We start from the raw sequence: 19998 nt of genomic DNA, 5'->3' as shown, positions 1-19998 counted from the left end.
ATAATTTGAGAACAAAGTATTAAGAGAGGCCCTTGAGAAAATTATTTCAATAAGCCTTTAAAACAAAAAATGACCCATTTTATGATCATGTAAATTTCAAAGCCAAAGGATGTTGCACCATTGTATAGTCAGAAAAGATACGCCAAAAAATAAAGTGTATTAAACACGTCATTAACTATTTTTAAAAAAGAACTAATTTCTACAGGTTTTAGTTTCACATTTCAGATTGAACTGCAATCAACCTTTTATTTTCTTACCATATACTATAAAATATTTTGACCTGTTTTAAATTGATTTCAGTACCAGTTATCCTTGGGTACCAAGGGCCTTTTTTATCCACCTTCCACAGCCAAGGTAGCATCAGATTGCCTGTGCATGAACTCAGTGTGAACTTCCTTAGTGTAAAGTTAGGGTCTCAATTAACAATATATATCCCTTCTGAATAGAGTTCCTCCTCCATTCTTGTTACTTCCCTTTTGGGGGAACATATGTTTACCTAATTTTTCCTATCTCCTTTTTCTTTTTTAACTTTTTTAGATTTGTTGTGCTCTTTTATTACTGTTTCTTTATGTCTCTCATAGTTTTTGTCCTATTCTCCCCTTTCTCTTTTCCTTTTTACTGTTTTTCCTTTGCCTTTTCACCAGGTTCCTAACCTTGAGGCGTATCCACTGTCTACTACCTTGCCTGCTCTGCTGTCCCTTTTTAATCTCCTCATCTGGAATATAGTGGTTTGTTTTAGGTTTTTCTCTCCTTAATTCTAACTCCGTTTTTTTACTTTTTCATTTCTCCTCTAACAAATTTTTTTTAACTTTGGGTTTTTGTTTCATTCTTCATCCTGAGTACTTGCACCTCCTTACTTTTGGTGAGAAAGCTGGTGTTACCTAGAACCTCTGTGTGCTATAGAAACTCTTATTGCTAAGACCATGAGTGAAGTAAGACCTAAATGCCCCTTCTCAAAAGAAGCCCTCTTTCTGTTTTGCCCAACATGCCCCGGTATTACACCAAGCCACTTTATCTTGGCAGTTCCTTCTCAAACCCCTGCATGCTGGTGTAGTTATTTCTGTCCATCTACTGTCAAAGGTCCTTGATTTACCACTCAGTGGGTATACACTAATGAAGTCTGATTAGATATTTGCTGTTGTAATATTACCATACTGAAAATCCTAAATTTAGGATTTTTGTGGGGAGAAATATTGGGGGTGTCTGGAGAAAAAATATTCTTACCAGGATCACTTTCTGCTTCAGAAATTTTAAGAAATATTTTGGCTGGGCGTGGTGGCTCACGCCTGTAATCCCAACACTTTGGGAGGCCGAGACAGGCAGATCACAAGGTCAGGAGATGGAGACCATCCTGGCTAACACAGTGAAACCCCGTCTCTACTAAAAATACAAGAAAATTAGCCTGGTGTGGTGGCGGGCACCTGTAGTCCCAGCTACTCGGGAGGCTGAGGCAGGAGAATGCGTGAACCCTGGGAGGCAGAGCTTGCAGTGAGCCGAGATTATGCCACTGCACTCCAGCCTGGGCGACAGAGCCAGACTGTCTCAAAAAAAAAAAAAAAAAAAAAATATTTTAGGACTTAGGCCTGTTCTGTAGTCCTGTGATAATTTATACCACTGTTTTCGGGGAGTAAGGATAGGTTTAATCTTAAATATGAAGGGAAGAAATTTTAGAGTCATAGATCCTCTGTAAAGAAAATAAAGTTTCAGCTGGGTGCAGTAGCTCACATTTGTAATCCCAGCGCTTTGCGAGGCCCAGACAGGCAGGTCACTTGAGGTCAGGAGTTTGAGACCAGCCTGGCCAACATGGTGAAGCCTCATCTCCAGTAAAAATACAAAATTGGCCAGACGTGGTGGTGGGTGCCTGTAATCCCAGCTATTCAGGAGGCTGAGGCAGGGGAATCAATTGAACGTGGGAGGCGGAGGTTGCAGTGAGCCAAGATCATGCCACTGCACTCCAGCCTGGGCATCAGAGGGAGAAAGAAAATAAAGTTTCTTGCTTATGGCCAGAAGTTTGAGACCAGCCTGGCCACATAGCGAGACCTCATCTCTAAAAAAAAAAAAAATTAGCTGAGTGTGGTGGCACGCGCCGGTGGTCTCAGCCACTACTTGGGAGGCTGAGGTAAGAGGATCGCTTGAGCCTGGGATTTTGAGGTTGCTGTGAGCTGTGATCATGTCACTGCACACTCCGGCCTGGGCAACAGAATAAGACCCTGTCTCAAAAAAAAAAAAAAAAAAAGGAAAAGAAAGTCTCTTAAATGTTTAAAACGAGGCGAAAATTAGTATCTGCAACGTGTGATAGGAATATTATAGTTGGGAAATGGGAAACTAATAGACTTTCTCATGTTTTGATATCTCTAATTAGAGCATAAATGCGAATGTTGTTCCTTCTTGCAAATTGGTACATTTCCCTTTCATTATCTTTCTGAATGGGTAAAAGGTAACTCAGAATATATATTTTTAATCTTTCTAAAAATGGAATCTTCATGAATCAGAGTTGTAGTAATCTCATGTCTGTGATTTGATGAAAATTTAAAAAAATAAGCGCTTTGGAAAATGTCTGTCTTCATATCCTCATTAGGAAACTTCTCTTTAATTTTGTAGTCAAATCAGAAAATTAATGCCCGTTGGACCACAGAGGAGCAGCTTCTAGCAGTGCAAGGTATATTAAAGATAAGCAGTTATTGTTGTTAATAATTATTTAATTTGTCATGAAAGGTGACTACTCTAGTTCTTCCCTTCCTTTAGAAATTGATCAAGAAAGGGCTCTTGTGTTTATCACAAAGTCCTGGTGACCAGGAATTCTGTATTGTATTTGTGGATGTGACATACTCAAGTCTATGTGCATTTTGAGTCCTGAACAGCACGTAATGCATTCTCAGCACTAAATAATTGATGGTGATAATTAAGCATGAAAAAGTCACATGGGCTCTCTGTGCTTCTCCTTTGGTATTCCTGCAGTTGGGTTCATTCTTACTATATATCATTCATTGATAACTCATAGTTAAAAGCATCAATAAACTATAGATGTTTCTGATTTCTCTACTCTGCAAAATAGTGTTTATCTGATAAATGTCAGGATTGAAAATATTAACTACATGTTTAACTTTCAGTGTTTCATACTTCCCTTAAGAGATGTACCACTGAATGCTTAGAAACCTGATTTTAAATAGGTATATTTTTTAAAGGAGACTTAAGAGCGATATCAAAAAATCACATTCAGCATTTTAAATGCACTATTTCTAAGAATGTTTTGTTGAATTATATGGTAGAAGACTTTTTGTATTATGAATACCCATGGGCAAATTGGAAGCATAAACTTGGATTTTCTCATGTTTAAATGACTTAAAGACAAGTTGTATATTTTTATTCATTGTTACAGATTTGTTTCCTCTTCATGATAAATTTATGTGCAGGTCTGATTGTACAGTTTAAAGTTTGGTCTACATTTTGTTTCTTCCTGGCTGAGCACCTCTGTGTTGAGTGCTAATAGCTTTTTTTTTAAATCTAGGTTAACTACTGTGAGATAGTGGGGCCCCAATGAAACATATAAGCATACCTTTTAAAATGTTGCCAAATAGTCTTCAGAGAACATACTTAATACAAAAATGCTGTGCAGACATCATTCCGATTGATCGACTGATGGATGACTCCGCAGTTTGTATTAGAGAGAGTAAGAATTAGCCAGCCAGCATGATTTGAAAATGTCACAGGAGGGTGCCAGCAGGATGATGTCAGCCCTTGCTTTGGCCTATGCAGCATAGCACAGTCATTTCATAAAGAATTGATACTATGACACAGGGTGCTGGATGTGCATTGGGCACATCTGTAATTATAGAACTGAGTTTCTGAATGAGTCAAAACAAGGTTTAGTTAGTTCATAATGTTCAAAAATAGCTGTTTTTAAATTAGACTCTGCTAATTTAAATTATTGTTTAAAAAATTAGCATTTTCAGTGGCTGCTTTATATTCCTTTAGAGCAATGGCCTACATGTTTAATATAGTCATTTTGAATAGGCATTGCTTTTTATTCATGTAAAGTCTGTATTTCCCTCTATCTTAGTAGCCTGGTAAAAACTGAACCCTGATTTCCAGTATTCAGTTGTTTAAAGATTAGTATATTAACTCTGTATTTTTAAGAAATTTTCCCAGTGAAAGAATTTTCTGAAAAGAATGTCATAGGAAAATCTAGGCTAATACTTCTCTACACAGCACTCAGTATTTGATATTGCTCTACAGAGTAATTTAAGTTATAGAGTCCATTGAATCTTGTGGCTGGGTTGGATATTACCCAAAGCTGCATTCAAAGGAAGAGCAGTGGTAATATCTAAATATATAGTTTGAACTATATATGTGGACATAACTTACAAATATTAAAATAAAAGGAGTAGTCATATATATAACCAAACATTTCCTCTGTACTGAGGTATATTCAGTATTATACTATGTACATTTAAAAAGTAACCCTGTAAGTTACACTAATGCAGGAGTTTGTATGGAAGTACGCATGTTCGCAGGATTTCAGAGGCACTTTCTTAATAATGTGTTAATGGTGTTAATGTCTGTTTTATTCTTTGGATTTTTTTGTTTTCATTTTTGGGTTTTTGTTGTTGTTACATAAAATAAAACTATATAAGGCTATTTGTGCCCTATATAAAATAGCTATTTTAAAGAGAATTTTAAAGTGTCATATTGTCTTATGTGCCCATGCATTTATATAGTGGTCAGAAGTGTGTCTTATAAATAGTATAATCATGTAGTAACGTCCCCTGTACCTGAGTTTCAGTGCAGTTAAGGGGCGTAATTGCAGGGTCTTTTAATACACAGTTTACTATCTAGAAGTACTTACCTTAGCAGGCAATTGTTTTTGTTTTTTCTTTTTTAAAAAAAAAAAAGTATGGTAAACCTTCATACTTTAGTTTTACAAAGTAATAATAAACTGTTTTGATATTAACATGTTTTAATTTGTATAGCACTTTATATTCAAGACATTTTACACATATATTTCTGATTTGACACTTATTTGTTAAATGCTTTATTTTATCTGGCTCATAGTAGAAGACTATTACAGTGACCTGCAGAAAAAAACATTGACTCTGGGCAACTAGTGAGATTTACAACTTTACTATTAAATAAGCTTTTTTATTACAACTCTTTTGAAACCAAACATATTGAGATCATTTCCTTTCGTAGGGCTTAAATATGTATTTCCCACCTTATTTTCCTGTTCCATCTACTCATATTGTTGTTAACTAAATGTTAACCATTTAAATAAGTTTCCCTTCTTTCTCTCTTAATCAGAAGTGAGGGGAACCATGCTCAGATCAAATAGGAATGTCTGTTTACACTTTTGTAATCAGTCACTTTATTATGTTAATTCTAGTTCTACCTATGTTGTAATTTTAATAGAATTCTTCAAGAGTCTCCAGGTAGGATATCATTAATACTGCTAATTTAATCCTCTTAAAATATTTGCCAGGAAAGGTATTTCTACAGTTTTTATCATGTGTTCCAACCCTAAGTATCTAAATTTTTATTATGACCAAATTTTATTATGACCAATAATGATCTTTCTATATTTGTGTTAATGATAAAATATTCCTGTTTGTAGCTTATACATATATACATATTTTTTCTAACCTATAATGCTTTTAGAAGTTATCCTAAAATCCAACTTGATATTCATATGATAAACAGAATTCAGAAATTAAGAATTTTTAAAGGGGCTGGGTGTGGTGGCTCACGCCTGTAATCCTAGCACTTTGGGAGGCTGAGGTAGGTGGATCACTTGAGGCCAGGAGTTCAAGACCAGCCTGGCAACATGGTGAAACCCCATCTTCACTGAAAATACAAAAAATTAGCCAGGTATGGTGGTGCACACGTGTAGTCCCAGCTGCTTGGGAGGCTGAGGCAGGAGAATTGCTTGAACCTGGGAGGTGGAGGTTGCAGTGAGCCAAGATGGCACTCCAGCCTGGGCAGCAGAGCGAGACTCTGACTCAAAAAAAAAAAGAATTTAAAAAGGAATTTAAAAGAATTTAAAAAGGAATTAGATTATTCTAGGTGTATCTTTTTTCCTTGTAAAATGGAATGATGGTTAGCTGTTTTCAAAAAACAAGACATTTAAATTATAGTACAAAACACTTTTTTAAAGTGTGTAGAGGCTAGAAGCATGGTATACAGTATTTGCCATTTTAATTATAAGCCACCTCTTAAATATATTCATTTCCTAGTCATTACTGCTTAAAAAAAAATGCTTCCCAACTAAAATTTATGCTACTTTAGGATAAACAAAATTTTTTCCAATTGTATAAAGATGTCAACTTTAGTTATTTTTTATATAATTATTTTTTATGTTTAGTTATTTTTTATAATTACTACCTTTTAATATAAAACAGAAAATGACAGAACTATGTTCAGGTGGCTTATGCTTATAGTAAAAGTTACCTTTTCTTGTAGTTCATTCACCTTTTTAAGATAAATGAAGTTGCAAGTCTAGAAATTGTCTTCTCTCTTGTACTAACAAAAAGATAGAAGGGTTTGTAAAGGAGAAAAAGTAGATTTGGCAGTTGATTAAAAATAAAAGGATGGTAACATAGTACATGAATGATCAAAAGGAAGTGGAACAAGGAGATGCATATCTTTCCATCTGAAAAGCACCCTTTTGCTTTAGAGATTATTTTTCTATTATAACAGACACCATAAGAACAGAGGTTCAAAAGTATAATTGTCAGCCCTCTGATACACTTACATTAAATAATTAATGATTCAAAATTTCCAGCATTTTTGTAATGGAATGTAACTTATAATGTGATTTTGACTTTTAGCCCCTTCCATGTATACATCAGTCACTGTTCTGCTGCTATTGCTACCTTTTCTACCTCTTAATATGGAATTCTTGAAGAGATTTACAGGAAGTGGAAAGAAATACACGCTCCCAAATGGCTTGAGTTTAAAACGTATGTCTTAATGATAGAAAAGAATCATATCCCTGGAGTTTCTAGATGTTATTGTATTCCTATTATTTCAAAAATATATTTTTGAAAAATTAATGTTTCCCAGTTAAACTAAGTACATGTTCACTTTAAGAAATTTTGCTGTGAAAGCCAGAAAAAAAATCCTCTGAAATTTCACTACCCATAAGCAGCTTACCATGTTTCGTCTTTTGGATGTTTTTTTGTTTTTTTTTTTTTTTGTAGTCCAAAATCAATTTTTTTTTTTTGAGACAGAGTCTCACTTTGTCACCAAGGCTGGAGCACAGTGTCAGTATCTCGGCTCACTGCAACCTCCACCTCCTGGGTTTAAGCGATTCTTGTGCCTCATCCTCCCGAATAGCTGGGACTACAGGCATTCACCACCACACCCAGCTAATTTTTGTATTTTTAGTAGAAACTGGGTTTTACCATTTTGGCCAGGCTGGTCTCGAACTCCTGACTTCAAGTGGTCTGTCTGCCTTGGCCTTCCAAAGTGTTGGGATTACAGGCATGAGCCACCATGCCTGGCCCCAAAATCAAATTTTAAAAAATTGTTTTAAACATACCAAAGGTAGCTATCCATGCTATCCTTTCTAGCTAAACATAAAAAAAAAAAAAAAAAAAAAAATTCAGATTCCATTTTCACAGTTGGGAAATACCACATAAATTCTCCTGAAGTTACCACAATCTTACTAGCCAAAGATTAAAACAAAAAAATTGTATGGACAGACTCCACTAATTCAGAATGTCTGATAATTCAGATAATGGCTATGCTAAAGTCTCTACTGCTAATAAAAATATCTTTAGCAAGTTAAAAGTGTTAACAAGAAATGTTTAAAAAAGATGTTTTTGTGTTGGGTAATATAGATTCCTGGTTGGAATATGTGGGCTTTCATAAAATGTAATGATAACAGAATATCCTATTGACTTATATTTTTATGTTAATTCCCAAATAAAACTTTACATATTAAAGATTATAAGATATCATCTGCCAGCATAGAAAGCCAAGTTGTTTCATTGTAACTTTCAAATGAAATTTAGAAATTTGACTGAAAACAATTTTTTTCTTCCTGGGAAACTTACTATTTGCCTGTTTATTCCACCAACCTTTGAAAACGACCTCTTTTCCTAGAAGTGAGACTTTAACAACTATGGTTCAAGCATACCTTTTACATCTTCAGGAAGAGAGATTGACTTAATCATATTTAACTCCCTTCCTGAGAAAGTAATCAGATTTTATCAACTATGAAAAAATAATGGAGTGCCCTTCCCCCAGGGACAGACTGAAACTCGGGTAGCTCTGATGCCGTAAGTTGTTAAAGTTAGTTGCTGCTTATCACTACCACCTGCTAGTTGTTTCAGACGCCTCACTGGAGATTCTTTTAAAGGAGCAGTCTCATTGAGTCATTTGGGGTTTCACTAGAGTTTGCTTAGTTGCTAGCAACAGTATAGAGCTTAAGAGTTCCATCTTCTAACCAAAGTGCTCTTGAGCCATGCCGTTCTGAGTGTGAAGGTGATGAAGAATTCAGCCATATATATCTAATACCTCTTGTGGTTTAGGGAAGAACAATAGAATGAGGCTTTATAGGGAAGAAAAATCGTATTTCCTTATTTCCTAAGCACTTCCCGTGTACTCAGCATTGTAGTAATGCTAGTGCTGCTTTGTATTTTCTAGGACAGTACTTTCCAACCTTTTTCACATCATGGTACACAGAGAAAATTATGAAATTTGTCACAACACACTAGGGCAAGCAGATGAAGCTGCTCTTGTCCAAATGAGACTGCCAAGGAGCTCCAGCTATTCCAGACCCTGTCCAGCCATCCTAGACCCTGTCCAGCCATCTTCAGGATGAGGGGATTAGAACAAATGTGGATGAGAACAGGATGAGAACAAATGTGCCTAGATATTTGTTGGAATATCTAGGTTGGAATATCTGAGGTTGGAATCCTCAGCCAAACTACAGAAGTCTACAGTGTGGTCTGAGCTTTAAGAGTTTAGACTGGCATACATGAGTTAATTATAAGCATATTATAGTTAATTATAAGCATACCTGGGTGAGTTAGAAAAAGTTGTTGACATTGAACATCTCTAGAAACACTAAAGCTCTTACAGGAAGTAGTTTTGAGTTTAAGGTGTATAATTTTACAAATGTAACAATATTGGTGACAAGGTAAAGTCCATTGAACAAGGGAAAATTAAGAAGTGGAAGATCAAAAGGAGTATAGTCAGAAGAAGGGGCACTTATTTAATGGAATTAGACTTGGGGACAACTTAGAGTTTTGGAATATGTTTTGCAAAATAAGTGTTCTGAGGTTTATAATATCTTTAGACTTGGAGTCAGAGTTAGTTTTAATGTGACTTCTTCCTAGGAATACAGTCTAATCCTAGACTTATTTAAGGTTTTCACTTCTAAACTCATGTATTCAGTAGGTTTGGCCTTGCTAGAATGTAAATTAAGCGTCCCTTATGAAAATTAGTAACTGATAGAACACTATATTTGGTTTCTAATTAGTAGTTATTCTTCACTGCAGCAAACTCAAGTTTAGAATTTAGAAATGGCACAGAGACTCACCCTTCTAAGAGTTGCTATTTTCTAAAATGTAAAAGTAGTAGAGAAGTACTTGAATATATAACAGTAACTCCTGTGAAATAACCTTGGATTTTTATTACCAAATAAACTCTCAGTGGAATCTAGTCACTATTAGAATTTATACTTAACTGTGAAGTTCAAACTGGAAATCAACCTCATGGGTTTAAAGGGAGTATAAATTCATTTATGCTGATAAAACATTATAAACAATGTCTATCATTGTTACTTTATTGTCATGTACATGTATTTTCCTTTGAGAACACAGCAAATGAGCATAGCTTACAAACCCAAAACTCTACCTTAAAAATGGGATATAATTAGAGGATAATAATGTCAGACCTCCTGTCCAGAATGCTCTTAAAGGAATTCCCCTTAGAGTCAAGCCCAGCTAGTTTAATGTAGTCAGAAATGCTTATTTCCAAATTCTCAATTTAAAATAAAGCAGAATTTAAAAGTGGGATTGTTACATCATGATAGTGCTTTAGGGTAATTGAGTATTTCATATTAATTGGTATTGGTAAGAATAGCATTTCTGCTGGGTATTAACATATCCATATATTATTCTCTCATCTGTGATCATATACATGTTATTAATTTAAGCCCCCATATTTTTGTCTCCTTTCTCATCTCTTTCATTAGTGAGTTACTGTTTTCTGGTATTTTTAAAAGCAGTTATCAAATTATAAAAATTTTCAGCAACTTTTCTATTTTGAGCTAAGTGCATCTCCTTCTAGAATGAGTCTGTGAACTTCTTTTAGAATTCCCTTAAGAGGAAATTATTATCTATTTAAAATTCTATAGTATAGTTAACAATCTCAACTTCTTAAATCAATTATTACCCTTTATTATAATGAAACTTCCTTAGTGTAAAGTTAGGTTCTCAATTAACAATAAATATCCCTTCTTAAGTTTAAGGTAGTGATGATGAGCACAAGTGCTCTTCAGGTAGTCATTACTGTTACCTTATTCTTTAAGCTATCATCTTTCATCCATTCAGTCTTTAAAACTACTAGATGAGTTAAAATCCAACTGACTCTGAAAAAAAATCTTCTCTTTTTTCAAAATCCACCAACTTGTGATGATTCTCCTGCTTTTCATGTTTAAGTTCTTATCTAATTTCAATTTGTTGGTACCCTGGTGCTATAGGCAAGTATTCATGTTGAAGTTAGTATTAAGACCAAAATTATAATGCTTTTCTTAATGGGGGAACCCTAAGGCTACTCACTCAGTCCATTGAGGGGATAAGAGAGATGGCTCATTCCCATCCAGTTTTGTTTACAAACGATGTTGCTCAAATTTAGGTGACTGGCTACTAGGGAAATAAATGAATGTGGAATTGAGGATGGAACAAAGAATTCAATGCTTTACAATAAATGGACTGTATTTGAGAGTTCAAGAGAGGATTGGAGAAAATAACTGAGTATGTAAAAAATGGTAAGTTTCTGATTGTTCAGTTGAAGGCAAGTGGCTGGCTCGATGAAATGACATAACTGATAGTTTTCATCTGTGACCCTGATATCTTAGCCTCTATCTCAGAATTGAGAAATGAGCAGAGTTTATCAGAAAGGAATTTCATTGCTGGTATCTTTTGTGTGTGCATGATGTATAGTACACACAGCTCTCCTTATTGATCCTTCACAGGTGTATTATTTACTTTGCCTTCCAGGTGTCCGCAAATATGGTAAAGATTTTCAAGCTATTGCAGATGTAATTGGCAACAAGACTGTTGGCCAAGTGAAGAACTTCTTTGTAAACTACAGGCGTCGGTTTAACTTAGAGGAGGTATTGCAGGAGTGGGAAGCAGAACAAGGAACCCAGGCTTCTAATGGTGATGCTTCTACTTTAGGGGAGGAGACAAAAAGTGCTTCTAATGTGCCATCAGGGAAGAGCACTGATGAAGAAGAGGAGGTGTGTTTGTGTATGGAATTTGAGCTAATATGAGTTGAGGAATCACCATTTTGTGTGGTATTCTGTAAGGTTAATTTGTCAAGAGGGCTAGCTAAATTGAGCATGAAAGGTTGACAATACACTTCTTCAGTGGTGCATCTCTCGTGACTCTTAAGTCATAATGACATGCTAAGTTCTGATTCTAGAAGAATGGAGAGTGTATTGTTCTTTCATAGTCTTATTTTTATTTTCAGTGTTAAGCTGTTTACAAATAAAGATGCCTGTTTGGTAGCCTCGTTGGTTTTTGGTTTTTGGTTTTGTTTTGTTTAAAATAAAAGAAGCTTGTGCTTCCAATAAACACTGGTGTTATGTTTTTGTTTTGTTTTGATTTGTTTTGTTTTTCCTGTGACAGCCCAAACTATATTGTATTAAGTTCATTAGGACTTACATCTCATACGTGTATTTTTGTTTCCTCACCTCTAGGCACAGACCCCACAGGCTCCTCGGACACTGGGTCCATCACCTCCTGCCCCATCATCCACTCCAACACCAACAGCCCCTATTGCCACTCTGAACCAGCCTCCACCACTTCTTCGTCCAACACTGCCTGCTGCCCCGGCTCTTCACCGGCAGCCTCCTCCACTCCAGCAGCAGGCTCGGTTCATCCAGCCCCGGCCAACTTTAAATCAGCCTCCACCACCTCTTATTCGCCCTGCTAATTCTATGCCACCCCGTCTAAACCCAAGACCGGTGTTGTCCACGGTTGGTGGCCAACAGCCACCATCACTTATTGGAATTCAGACAGATTCACAGTCCTCACTGCACTAAAAATTAAATTGGACACAGCTGCAGTAACTTTTCACCCCATCATTATACCAATGCTCATCTGACTGATGAAAAAGAGGAAAGAATAATCATTTCTAGATACTGAGGCTGCGAACTAGTTCTGTGGCAGTGGACTAGCATAAGTGGATGTCTAAGAAATTTTTCAGTTCACTAGACTAAAATGTTATACAACAAAAAGCCTCCAGTTAGCCTCCTTTCTAGAGTATATGTTCAGCAATGTTGATCTCATAAAAGGAAAAAAAAAAGATTTAAGTATTCTATATACCAAGTTTTTGTTTTGTTTTTACTGTATTTATTTTATTGAGGTTCTTTATATTCCTGCCTCTTCATAGTCAAGGCTCTTAGTACAGGAATATTGACTTAGGAATTGTGAAAACTCCTTAAGTTTCTTAAGTTAAGGATGTTTGGCTTTTTTCTTTAATTTAATTTTTTAAAAACCATTTTCCTATGTTAGGAGTGCAAGAATAGCCAGCATTTCCGATTTTGACATATGTTCATTTTATGCATATTTAAGAAATTATAGCTGCATATCCCTTCTTTCAAAAAATGTTGCTTTTTTTTTTAAAGGAATTTTAATATATTCCTTTAAAAGAAAGCAATTTAATCAATTGCAAAGCAATTATATAAAACCACAAAGAATGTACTGAACCTACTAACCCTTTAACATACAGTTTAGGGTCCTAGCGCAGAGTCCTTGTTTAAAGGTCATTGACTCATCATCTGTCAGTAATGAGAGGATTGGAAGAATAATTTTGCATACAAATGAGGACTTAATTTGTTGAAATACAATCTCTTTAAGTTCCTTGAAAATGGAGTTTTTTTTTTTGTTTCTAAATGCTATCTGCTTTTAACTAGTAGTTGCCTACATCTGGGGACTTTGGAGAAGAATTATATTTTGTTAGTTATGTAGACACAGTGGTTATGGAAGCATTTCTTTACAGTACCCTTTACGTGTTTGGTTTCTGAACTTAAAATTGCCCTCATACTTAATAATATGGTCTGCATTTAATATGAAAGGTGTTTTCTTGATAAATCTATTGTACTATTTGGATACATTTGTGTATTCCTTGCAGCCAACCTGTATTCGTGGGATTGGTGTAGGGTTAAATCATCAACATTATTTCATAAAATAAGAATTTGTTCTGTGTTATCTAAAGATGTATCAGTATATTGTCACAGTTGTGCTGTTAACTAAAAATGCTGAGACCCCTTTTTATAGAAAAACAAAAAGACATCAAGTCTTCTTAATTCAACCCATAATCATTAAGTACTTAACAAAGAATATTTTACAAGTGATAGTATTTCAACAATGTGTAATTAATATTTTTGATACAATGATTTCATATTGGAATCATTATTTGTGCAAAGGGACAGACAGATCACTTAGATTGCTATACTAGTGGACATAGGCTAAATGTTTGCACATTCACATTCTTATCACGTGTAGAATACTTCACAAAATAGTCAACATCTAAGGCCCTAATTTATGTTTTGAAAGATCATGTGTTCCCAAAGTATTCCCTATTGTTGGCTCCACAGCCTTAAAGTGCTATAGATTTAAATTCATTGATTAGTTTTAATTTTTAATTTTAGACTGCGTATTTCCATAAATACCCTACGTACTGGCATATCTGAAACTTTTTCCAGGTTAGGTCCTTTTCTTTCTCATTGAATCATCTTAAATAGTTCTTGGCCCTGAATTTAGCTGATTTAAAATTCTTAATATTCAAGAATTTATACTTATTTTTTCCTTAAAAGCCACAGGGGACAGTTAAATATCTTAAAATATCTAAAACATTTTTTAAAGCACTTAGATTGTCTTACATATGTGCATACTATACCTTTACAGCGTTTATTGTCTTGTCTCTTGTCAGTAGACCTTCAGTACACAGTATGTGGGATATGTCAGTCAAGTTGGTCAGCACCAGCATCTGTCCAGCTGTTCAGTATATTGTGATTCATTAAAAAATCTGTTCTATCCCAGACATGGGCCAAGGTGCTGTATCTGAGGGATGTGCTGTAATTTGATTTACATGCATTAGAGCACACAGTAGAAAAACGTTAGCTTCATTAGTAATATGACACATGTATATAGTGAGATGTCTTTATTGTGTGCTTTGCATATTTTGTAAATATTTTGCACGTCATTATTTTTCTTTTTTGTTTAAGCAGTGTTTGGCCTGGAAGAGTGATATGCTTGCTGCTTAATCAAAGGATTAAAGATTTAAAGATGTCTATGTCTTCTATTTTTATATAATTTCATGTTCTATGAGGAATTTAGTACCTCTTCACTGTGAAATTCGAAATAATGATTTTTATAAAAGCAAAACTAGAAATCTTTTAATGACAATTTTCATTAATTTCAGGGTTATCATTTTTGAGAAATCTACACCAAAGTGGTTTTTTAAAATTACATAACTAAAAATAAACCACACTGTGGATACATCTTATAAAACTAATGGAAAAAATGTTTTTCTATATGATTTAATTCTAGTGTAATATGGATGAGGTAAGAGTAAGTTATGATCAAACTTTTTATGTTCTTAATAAGCTTGCAATTGAGTAAAATAGAATATAAAATAAAGGTGAAATAATATAAAATTTTGTCTTAATGTAGGCCTACATTCTTTTTAGGAATAGATGTAGAGAGCAAGCCAAGAACGTGACTATCATTTTTAAGAATATTAAAAATTGCAAGTACAGTCATGCCCTTAACAACGGGGATATGGTCTGAGAAAGGTGCTGTTAGGCGATTCTTTTGTGCTATGAATCAGATTGTACTTGTACCAACATCGGTGGCAAAGTCAACTACACACCTAGGCTATATGGTATAGCCTTTGCTCCTAGGCAACAGTCCTATGCTGTACAGTAATATACTGTACTGAATATCATAGGCAGTTATAACACAGTGGTAATATCTGTGTATCTAAACATAGAAAAGGTATAGTAAAAATACAATATTTTATATATCTATTTTTTGAGACAGGTTCTCTCTCTGTCGCACAGGCTGGAGTGCAGTGGCGGGATCTTGGCTCAGCAACCTTTGCCTCCCAGGCTCAAGCAATTCTCCTGTCTCAGCCTCCTGAGTGTCGGGGATTACAGGCGCCCGCCACCACACCTGGCTAAGTTTTGTATTTTTTAGTAGAGATGGGGTTCCACCGTGTTGGTCGGGCTGATCTTGAAGTCCTGATCTCAGGTGATCCACCTGTCTTGGCCTCCCAAAGTGCTGGGATTACAGGTATGAGCCACTGCGCCCTGCTGATGTTATAATTTTAAAGAACATCAGTGTATTTGCAGTCACTGACCGAAATATTGTGTGGTGCATGACTGTACTTGGGTTAAAGTACCTAGTTTAGTTATGAAGTATGTTGTATTAATTTTATGTTCCCTCCTGTTATCAAAAGGTTATTTATGAATATTAATAACTGCTAACTAGTTAACACTGGGGTGTCAGGATCTCCTCAAAAAGAATAGTAATCTGACTTAGAACTCTAAGAAGAATCTATCTTTCTCTTTGTGCATGCCCAAAATAAATGACAAATACATTCTTATTAGAGGACACACAAGAAAAAAAGTGTTTTTAAATTTAGCCATTCATTATAGATTACATCGTTTATAAGAAAATAACAGAATAAATGAATACAGAAAGAACCCAAGAATCAAGTTTGAGAAACCATTCCATATTAGAAAATGCCTACAAGAAACTTTTGACATCTGATTTATGGTAGTACCTGAACTGTTTTCACCTAGGAAACAGTAGGTCATGTGTAACTCCCCACAACTTCTTTATCATAACTGCCTTAGGGAAGGAATGTTCTGCAGCAGTATATTAGTGACAATGGAGTTTGAGAATTAAACATGACAAGGAATGCTCCTAGATGTGTGAGTCTGTGTCTAAAGGGCCGTGTGGCTTTATCTGCCCTTTTTTGCTCTCCTAAGTCTATATAGCTAAGGGAGAAACAGTGAAGATCAGAAGTTAATATTGGGTTGAGATGTTTGCCAATTGTCATTACTTGGTTTAAAGTAGACAATTGTTTATTAATAAACGGAACAGTCTTTACAATGCAGTAATCTAAACTTTAGAATCCTAAAGCAGGAATCTGGGTGAGCAGGGTCTCTAAGGAAAAAATGCTGGTGATGTGAAGTGGAGAGATCTAAGAACAGTCTTCACAATATAAATGAGGTCAAAGTTGATGTCACAGAATGCTTCATATGTTTCCTTCCCTTGGACTATTTTAAGAAAGGTGAAATTTTTATTCTGTACAATTTAATCTTATTTGTAAGGTACAGTTACCAATAACTAAGAAGATGCTGAATAATACCACAACACAAGGTATCTCTTGAGGGATCTGTCTAGTTTACTACCTGGAACAGCTTTCTTATTTGACAGGATTTGGCTTGAAGAGGCCTTTAATCCAAAGACCATTTTGTTGATATCCTGCCTCTTCATCTTTTCCAAAAGAGTTTGAAAATAATCAGAATCATTGAGGGCTTGTGGCCTATATTTGCAAAATAATTGCCCACCAACCTTTAACACAATGAGTTTTCCAACTCCACTAAACAAGTTACTTAATCTCTGTGAGCCTCATTTTCCTCATTTGGGGAGGAATATATAAACTGGGGCATGTAGTACCTGCCCAATGTATGTTAGAGGTTTTTACATGTCTACTTATACCATACCCTTCTTAATAAGGGAAATGTATTGTGACTTTTTTTTTTTTTTTTTTGGACAGAGTTTCGTTCTGTCACCCAGGCTGGAGTGCAATGGCGCAATCTCAGCTCATTTTTTTAAAAAAATTAAAGTGCAGTGCAAAAAGGAGAGATTAATTTCAGTTCAAGATGACAGACTGGACATAGTCTTTTACTTTTCTTACCCATAATCTCCCCCCGCCAGTCTTACTGAAATGACAAGAAATAGAAAAACCAAAATAACCCTTAGCAGTGCTAGGAAGCCAGAGGAGGAGCTACCAGCAGATGGGGATACATTTATGACAAAAGCCAGCAGAATTAAGGAACCTCTAATGTGACAAAGCTGAAGCCAGCCTTTTGCTAACAGCCAGCAAAGAACTCGGCCTTCAGTTCAACAACCTGCCAGGAACTGAATCCTGCCAACATCCATGTGCACTTGAAAATGGATCCTTCCCCAGTTGGGTCTTGAGATGACCAGAACCCAGCTAACACCTTGATTGCAGCCTATGACTTGAATAACACACCTTTACCTAGTTGAAATGTGGGATCATTCTACCCAACAGCAGAATAAACATTGTTTCCATGTGCACATGAAATATTGCTCAATATCAGCACTACTGACATTTTAGGTTAGATAATTCTTTTTTGTGCATTTAGAATGTTGAACAGAATCCTCAGCCTCTACCCACCAGATACCAGTAGAACCCCCTTCCCCAGTTTGAGAATCAAAAATGTCTCCAGACATGGTCAAATGCCCCATAAGGAGCAAAATCACCTCCAGTTGAGAATCATTGCAATATATCATATTAATAAAATAAAGGAAAAAAGCCATATGATTATGTTGATAGACACAGAAAAGATATTTGACAAAATCCAACACCTATTCATGATTAAAACTTAGAAAACTAGGAATGCTTCCCCTCAGGATGGAAATCAAGGCAAGGATGTCTGCACTCACAACTCTATTCAGTGGTTTACTGAAGGTTATAGCCAGTGCAATAGGCAAGAAAAAAATATACAGATTGGAAAGGAAAAACTAAAATTGTTTTTATGTGCAGATGACATGAAATTGTATGTAAAAAATCCCAAGAAACCTGCAAAAACTAGAATAGTAAGCTTAAGAAAATCAGAGGATACAAGATCAATGTACAATCAATTGTATTTTCATATAATGGCAACAAGTGATCTGAGAATGGAATTAAAATTTTATTCATGATAGTATCAAAAAATAGGAATAAACAAAAATGTGCAAGACTTGTCCATGAAAAACTATATTGCTGAGAGAAATAAGACCTAAATAACTAACTGTTCATGGATTGAAAGATTGATATTGTTAAAATGGCATTTCTCCTCAAACTGATTTATAGATTCAATCTAATTCTTATAAAAATCCTAGCAGGCTTATTTTGCACAGACTGGCAAACTGATTTTGAAATTTATATGGTAATGCAAAGGACCTAGAACAGGGGCCAGTAAACTTTTTCTATAAATAGCCAAATAGTAAATATATTAGGCTTTGTGGTCCACAAACTGTTGCAAATCCTGGCCTCTACCATTTTCGTTCAAAAACAGCCAGAGAAAATACATAAATGGACAGATATAGCTATGTGTTAATAAAACTTTATTTACAAAAACAGGCAGCAACTCCTAACTTAAAATAGACAAAACAATTTTGAAGAAGAACAAAATTGGGTGATTGGCACTAACTGATTTCCATATTTGTTATAAAGATGCAATAATCAAGATTGTGATATTGGTGTAATGATGGACATATAGATCAATGGAACAAAATAGAGTCCAGAAATAGACTCATACATATGTGATCAACTAATTTTCAATGAAAGTGTCAGTGTAATTCAATGGCAGAAGTGATAGAATATCTGCATGCAAAAAAAAAAAAAACCTCCAATAAACCTTGATCCTTCCCTCACATCATGCATAAAAATAAACATGAGATGGAACACAGACCTAAATATAAGAACAAAAATGGCCGAGCATGGCGGCTCACACCTGCAATCCCAGCACTTTGGAAGCCCGAGGTGGGCGGATCACCTCAGGTTGGAAGTTTGAGACCAGCCTGGCCAATATGGTGAAACCCTGTCTCTACTAAAAATACAAAAATTAGCCAGGTGTGTGGGGCACGCCTGTAATCCCAGGTACTCGGGAGGCTGATGCAGGAGAATTACTTGAACCCAGGAGGTAGAGGTTGCAGTGAGCCAAGATCGCGCCACTGTACTCCAGCATGGGTGGGACAGGGTGAGACTCTGTCTCCAAAAAAAAAAAAAAAAAACCAAAACAAACAAAAAAGAACAAAAATATAACTTTCTAGAAAAAAAACACGAGAAAATATATCACTGAAGCATGATCCATAATAGAAAAAATTGATAAATTATATTTCATCAAAATTAAAAATGTTCCTTTTCAAAAGACACAAGAAAATGAAAAGGTTAGCCATCGGTCAGGAGAAAATATCTGCCAAACATATGTCTGATCAAAGATTTGTATCCAGAATATATAACAAACTCTTCCAATTCAAATATAAGCGCTCTTTCAAATCAATAATAGAACAAAAAGAGCGGGGTGGTGGAAGATTTGGATAGACATTTGCCGAAGAAGATATGCAAATGGAAAAAAAGATGATCACATCATTAGTCATAAAGGAAATGCAAAGTAAAACCACAATGAGCTACCTGTAACACCCACTAGAATAGCTAATATTAAAAAGACTGACAATAGCAAGTGTTGTCAGGGATGTGAAGAAACCGGAACCCTCTTACATGGATGGTAGAAATGTAATATGACACAACTACTTTGGAAACCTATTTGGCAACATCTAAAAGACTAAATGTACACTTACAATACAACCCATTAATTTTACTCCTAGGCATCTACCTAAAGAGAAATGAAAATGTATGTGCACACAAAAACTTCTATTCAAATGTTCACAGCAGCATTATTTATAATTGTAAAAACTAGAAATAATCCAAATGTCTATCAGCTGGGGAATAAACAAAATG

The 19998-nt window shown here is 35.3% G+C and overlaps 1 protein-coding gene across 7 annotated transcripts in view; it reads left to right on the top strand.

Moving 5' to 3' along the window:
* Window positions 1-14525, top strand: part of RCOR3 (REST corepressor 3) — a 57232-nt gene extending 42707 nt beyond the window's left edge. For 6 of the 7 annotated variants that reach the window (XM_034946173.3, XM_055108428.3, XM_055108442.2 and 3 more), the window contains 3 exons: window positions 2602-2659; window positions 11226-11467; window positions 11930-14525. In XM_034946173.3, coding sequence (XP_034802064.1) covers window positions 2602-2659; window positions 11226-11467; window positions 11930-12274 — 645 coding nt within the window. In that variant the 3' untranslated portion in view covers window positions 12275-14525. The remainder of the gene's footprint in view (window positions 1-2601; window positions 2660-11225; window positions 11468-11929) is intronic. The other variant, XM_034946189.4, reaches the window with a different exon arrangement.
* Window positions 14526-19998: the final 5473 nt, after the last annotated feature.

This window comes from Pan paniscus, chromosome 1, assembly GCF_029289425.2.
Source record: "Pan paniscus chromosome 1, NHGRI_mPanPan1-v2.0_pri, whole genome shotgun sequence".
Lineage (NCBI taxonomy): Eukaryota > Metazoa > Chordata > Mammalia > Primates > Hominidae > Pan > Pan paniscus.
The sequence above is the reverse complement of the archived record's forward strand: the minus strand, read 5'-3'. Positions and strand labels throughout refer to the sequence as shown.